General features: G+C 36.7%; 1 protein-coding gene across 1 annotated transcript; it reads left to right on the top strand.

Annotated features, from left to right (window-relative positions):
• Positions 1-4,399: 4,399 nt before the first annotated feature.
• On the top strand, positions 4,400-5,506 carry LOC133801494 (CASP-like protein 2A1). The gene is made up of 2 exons (XM_062239715.1): positions 4,400-4,745; positions 4,839-5,506. The coding sequence occupies exons 1-2, from the start codon at positions 4,468-4,470 to the stop codon at positions 5,242-5,244; spliced, it is 684 nt and encodes a 227-aa protein (XP_062095699.1). The 5' UTR covers positions 4,400-4,467; the 3' UTR covers positions 5,245-5,506.
• The last annotated feature ends 795 nt before the right edge of the window (positions 5,507-6,301 follow it).

Below are 6,301 nucleotides of genomic sequence, written 5' to 3'. Positions count from 1 at the left end.
TACTACATTCATTTAATTGATGCATATTCTAGATACACTTGGGTATATTTACTTAAAGCTAAATTTGAGGCCTTGCAAACTTTTAACAACTTTAAAACACAAGTAGAAAATGAATTCAATTGTAAAATAAAATCATTACAATCTGATTGAGAGGGGGGGGGGGGTGAATTTCAAGCTTTTTCTACTTATCTGATTGAGCAGGGTATTAGTCATAGACTATCATGCCCAACTACACACCAACAAAATGGTGTAGCCGAGCGAAAACATCGACACTTAGTTGAATCTGTTTTAACCTTTCTTGCAAATGCATCAATGCCACTAAAATATTGGGATGAGGCCGTAAGAACCTCTGCATTTCTCATTAATCGCTTACCTTCTCGTGTTCTTTCTAGTCTTAGTCCTTTTCAGGTTTTATTCAACAAATTCCCTAACTATACTCAGCTCAAAGTCTTTGGCTGCTCCTGTTTCCCAATACTCAGCCATACAACTCACATAAACTTGAGTATAGATCAGTGGAATGCACCTTTCTCAGTTATAGCTTGAAGCACAAAAGCTACAAATGTCTTTCCTCCACTGGCCGTATATACTGTTGGGAAATGTGCCCTGAAAGCATATGTAGTAGACACTGTTTTAATAAATAAATAAATAAATTGAATTTGTTATGCATATATATTTTATGGACTATATTATTCTGTGATAATATTATGTAAATATCAGAAAAATTCATAAGTTCATATATATGATCTCAAACACGTATTGGTACGGGAGGATTATGTTTGAGATAAATGAACTCGAATAGTTTGCGGTAAAATAAAGTTAAGGAATCTTTAGATTAATTACTGCAAGTATGGTCCACTAGTATTATGAATACATATGATCTAGATCCGGATCACTAGTGTAGTAGGACACTTTAGTGGAGGTACTTTATATATTACAGAATATATAGAACTGGACCAGATATGTTTATTAATACTTAGTTAAATACCGTTTCGAAGTATTAATTAAATATATCAACTGATGATCATATACAAATAGATCTTAATCCTGAAGTTACTATGAACTCATGTTTATGTTATATGAGTTCTTTGATTCACTCGTTAGGTTCTGTCAGAATGATCAGGCTAGAAACTTTTGTTTTGGGAACTCATTAATGTAAATGGTTGGGGACATAGTATACAGATATGGAATCTATACCTTCTCGTAAGAGATTGAATAATGGTTCTCTTAAGGGTTGAATTTTGGGACAAAAATGTTATTGAGCTCAAATTCATAATTTAGTTATGAATTAACCTTCACTAGTAAAGTCAATGTTACTTAAGGAAACAAGATATAATTAAAAGGGTAAAATGGTAATTTTATTCCCGATTAATTATGAACCATTATTAGAGGGTTAATTTGTATGTAATGATTATATCAATGGACGCTTTATTTTATAAAGTACTCAGTAAATGAAATGTCTATAATTACAAGAGTGCAGTCTCATATTTATAGTGGAGTAATCATGAGATTAATAAATTGAGATTAAGAAACTCGTTCCGAACATATACATCTCTAGAGATGTCATATTCAATGAACATCATTTTCCCTTTGCCAAGGTCAGTGACTCATCCACCTCTTCTTCCATTTCCGCTCCTTTTAAATTTCCTTCTATTTCTATTCCAATTGTTAAAACCTCACCTCTCTCCCTTCCTACTATTCCTCCATCCTCACCATCAAAGACAATGTCTCACTCTGTTCCTATAATCTCCTCCTCCCCTACTCAATCTTCTTTTCCATCCTTGCCATCTCACTCTCCATCATCTTTCTCTCCCTCCTGCTCTTGCCCTCTTGCTCTTCCTTCTACTTCTCTACCCCCCTCCACTCAATCCGTGTCATCCAATCAAAATGAGATTGCATCAACTGTGTTACCAAATTTAGCTACCATCACTGATACCAACACTCACAAAATGGTAACTCGATCCAAGGTTGGTGTCTATAAGCCCAAAGCTTACATTATTTCCAAAGAACCACTAACTGTTAATGAAGCTTTGTAGGATCCTCTTTGGAAGGCTGCCATGATGAAGAATTCTCTGCTCTTGTCAAAAATGGCACTTGGACTCTAGTTGATCTGCCCCCAAATAGAAAACCAGTTGGTTGTCGATGGTTGTTTAAAATAAAGGAGAAACCAGATGGTTCTATCTTGAGGCATAAAGATAGGCTTGTGGCCAAGGGGTTTCGTCAATAGTTTGGCTTTGATTTCACAGACACTTTCAGCCCTGTGATTAAGCCTACAACAATTCGTGTTCTTCTCACAGTTGCTCTTTCTAAAGGTTGGGTCATTAGGCAGCTTGATGTCAATAATGCATTTCTTAACGGCCTACTTCAAGAGGAAGTCTATATGAGCCAACCTCCGGGATTCATTGTCTTAGATTCTGCCTCTAAAGTCTGCAAGCTTAACAAGACTATCTATGGCTTAAAACAAGCCCCTAGGGCCTGGTTTGAGAGACTTAAACAAGCCTTGCTTACTTTTTGTTTTTCTGGAGCCAAATCAGATCAATCACTCTTTATTCGTATTACTCCCTTTCATACTACATTTATTTTGGTATATGTCGATGATATACTAATTCTTGGGAGCTCTACCAAAGTGATTGATGATATTGTTGCAGAACTGAATGCTACTTTCTCTCTTAAAGACCTTGGTGAAGCATAATATTTTCTTGGGATTAAGTTGATCAAAACTGTTATGGGTCTTCATTTATCTCAGAGGAAATATCTTATTGACATAATGTGTCGAGCCAAAATGGAATTTTCCAATCCTCTTCCAACTCCTATGTGTATTGTAGATAAGATATCTGCTCAAGGCAGTGAACCTATTGAAGATGTCTCTACTTATCGAAGCCTAGTCGAAGCATTGCAATATGCAACTATTACTAGACCTGCACTTTCATTTGCAGTCAATAAAATCTCTCAGTTCATGCAGCCTCCTATGTTATCTCATTGGAAAGGTCTTCGCAAAATTCTAAGATACATCAAAGGTACACTGGACTATGGCCTCACCTTTCATCCAAGCTTTTTCCTTGATTTAGTTGGCTTTTGTGATGCTGATTGGGCATCAGACCCGAATGATAGAAGATCAACATCAGGCTTCCGTGTATTTTTTGGCCAAAACTTTGTCTCTTGGTCATCTAAAAAGTAACATACACTCTCTCGCTCAAGTACTGAGGCTGAGTACAGAAGTCTTGCTCATCTCACAGCTGAACTATCTTGGCTCCAGTCCTTGCTCTCTGAGTTACAAATTCTTCTGCCTTCCTCTCCAATTGTTTGGTGTGATAACCAAAGTATTGTCCTTATGGCAGCTAATCCTGTACAACATGCGAGGACTAAACATATTGAACTTGACTTGTACTTTGTGCGTGAAAAAGTCTCCAGCAAACAACTCATTGTCAAGCATGTTCCCTCGGCAAATCAAATCGCAAATGTTCTACCAAACTTTTGACAGCTGCTAGATTCAATCTCTTAAGGCACAAACTTAGAGTCCGGCTTCTTTCCCCTCTAAGTTTGAGGGGATGTTAGGATTAGTTAGATTTATGTTATTCTTGTTATTTGGATGTTAGGATTAGTTAGATTTATGTTATTCTTGTTATTTGTACAGTTTTCTCTAACATCTTTGTATAGCTAATTCCTAACAATACTGTATATATATCATGTACTCTATTGATTATCTATTGAGAATCACATCACAGTTCAGTATTGTTTACACCAATGATATCACCTCGTGCTCATCAATAGTATCGATAATGAAATCTTGCACCAACCAACATGATATGCAAAATATTTTTGGCTCTTGTACTCTAGTGTTTTGTACTTTCATGTGTATGAAAAAGCTTCGAGGAGTTCTATTGATTGTAACTTTATCTTCGGGGAATAATTTTCTCCACCATAATAAAGAAGAGAAACTAATTACGCATGTGAAAAAACTCTAATGAAGTATGACCTATCCGAAACCATGATATTTCGCTAGTCTATTTTGTTTTAGTTTATTAATGTTTTCAAGCATTTGAGTTGTGATGTGTTGTTTTTAATTCTTATCACTTTCTTGTTTTTTTTTTAAATGTAAATAAAGAAAATAAATATAGGTCAATTTTAGTGTGCCTAAGTTAAATGGCAAATTGATAGCGAAGTAAGTAATGGCAGCATTAATGATATAGATGAAACATATAACTCACATCATCACAAAGTTCGAAGTGTAGATATAGCTAGGTGCGTGTGTAGAACGTATGAGATTGTACATAGAGATACATGACCATCCAATACAATTTTGCAGAGCCACATGGAAATGCGTGGGCAGCCATGAATGACATTAAATGCCCTCCAACAACCACTCTCACCTAATATCATTTAAAGTTCCATTATTACGGGTTTATGTCTCCCATCTCTAACCTCTCCAAACGCCAAAAAAACTATTAGAGAGAGAGAAAAGAAAGAAAGATGAACATGATGAGAGAAAAGGAGACTATTACTACTACTGGAGATGAAACAAGTAGGTCACCAAATCCAATATTCACTAGATCTCGATCAGGAGAAGATTATGATCATCAGGGTCAAGAAGCCACCCTAAATACTAGCATCGGAGGCATGCGCACCGCCGAGACCTTGCTCCGTCTGCTCCCAATTGCTCCATGCATTGCTGCCCTTGTCGTCATGCTTCACAACTCTCAGACCAATGATTTTGGCTCTGTCTCTTACTCCCACCTCGGAGCTTTCAGGTACTTACTGAAAATAATTTACCATTATACACAATAATTAAGCCATTATGTACATGTTTAGTGTATATATTAACATATGTGTCAAGTGTACAGGTACTTGGTCCATGTGAACGGAATTTGTGCTGGCTATTCCCTGCTGTCGGCGGTGATCGCAGCAATGCCTCGACCACCGAAGATGTCTCAAGCGTGGACTTTCTTCTTCCTTGATCAAGTGATGACCTACATGGTGTTGGCGGCCGGAGCAGCCTCCACGGAGGTCCTGTACTTGGCCTTCAAGGGGAATGTGGCCATCACATGGAGCTCAGCTTGTTCCTCCTTCGGCCGATTCTGCCACAAAGCCACCGCTTCGGTGGCCATAAGTTTCGTGGTCGTTGCTTGCTATGTTCTGCTTTCGCTCATTTCCTCTTACAAGCTCTTCACCAACTACCAACCTCCTACCGCCATGCTTAATCCCACCAAGCCTTCTATTCAAGTCGCCACCTTCAACACCGAAACCTGATCATGATCATCATCGTTTTAATTATATATCCTTAAGTAATATATATTATATACATCACATGTATCATCACAAATAATTATTATATAATGAGTAATAATAGCTCTAGACGAACGTATACCACTTGATCAAGTTCTAGGAGTATATTCCAACCCTTGTTTAGTTATAAAAATAAGTGTACGCAATTATTAAGTACTGTTGTAAAGCAACCTTTCTCTACTTTGTTTTGTTATATATAAAAAATCAAATAATTATAGGTTTTCCATACGTAAATATATTTATTTATGATTCACTAAATTGTGATAAGAACATAATTCTAATACAAAAATGAGAACGATTTGACCTAACATAAATAAAGTAATTAGCAGCACTAGGAAGCATTAGGGGAAAGAATTATCATGATTTTATAGGATGAATATCTCAACATCAACATTATTGTTATTATTAAAGAGATCAAGTAATGTTTCATTATAGCAATAAAGCAAACTCAATTGTTACAAAGCTTAATTAATTCTCTGCATAGTAATATTTTATTTTAAATTTGATCTTCAATAGACACATGTACAATTAGGGGTGAGTACGGTGGGGTTAGACGATGAATTATGAAAATATTAAAAAAAAATCACCAACCCTTTAAAGTCCAATTAATTAAACTTGTTTTTTTGTCCCCAAAACAGGAGCGCCATTCATTGAATAAAAAACACTGAGGAAGTACAACTGGAGTTCCAACGTACAAACAGCCTACAGCCTTGGCAATACTACTTCTGACCTGAGTAACTTGGACCTACACGAAACAGACCAAAGCAGGACCATAAACTGAAGTAAAAATCAACAAAAACTAATTAAACAACAAGCAGCAAAGATACTAAACCATCGTTCATCCAGCTGTGACCCTGGGGAGTCAGGGGGGATAAAGGTTGTGGTACTCTTCCAGAACTGATCATGGGACACGATTGAGGATATCGACCTCTTCCACATAAGAGCATTTACCATGTGCCTACGAGTTCCTTGTTCTGGGGACATCACATACTTGTGCCCCTCCTTCATAGCTTCTTTGGCA

Source organism: Humulus lupulus, chromosome 9 (assembly GCF_963169125.1).
Source record: "Humulus lupulus chromosome 9, drHumLupu1.1, whole genome shotgun sequence".
Classification (NCBI taxonomy): Eukaryota; Viridiplantae; Streptophyta; class Magnoliopsida; order Rosales; family Cannabaceae; genus Humulus; species Humulus lupulus.
This window is presented reverse-complemented; position numbering and strand designations above follow the sequence as displayed.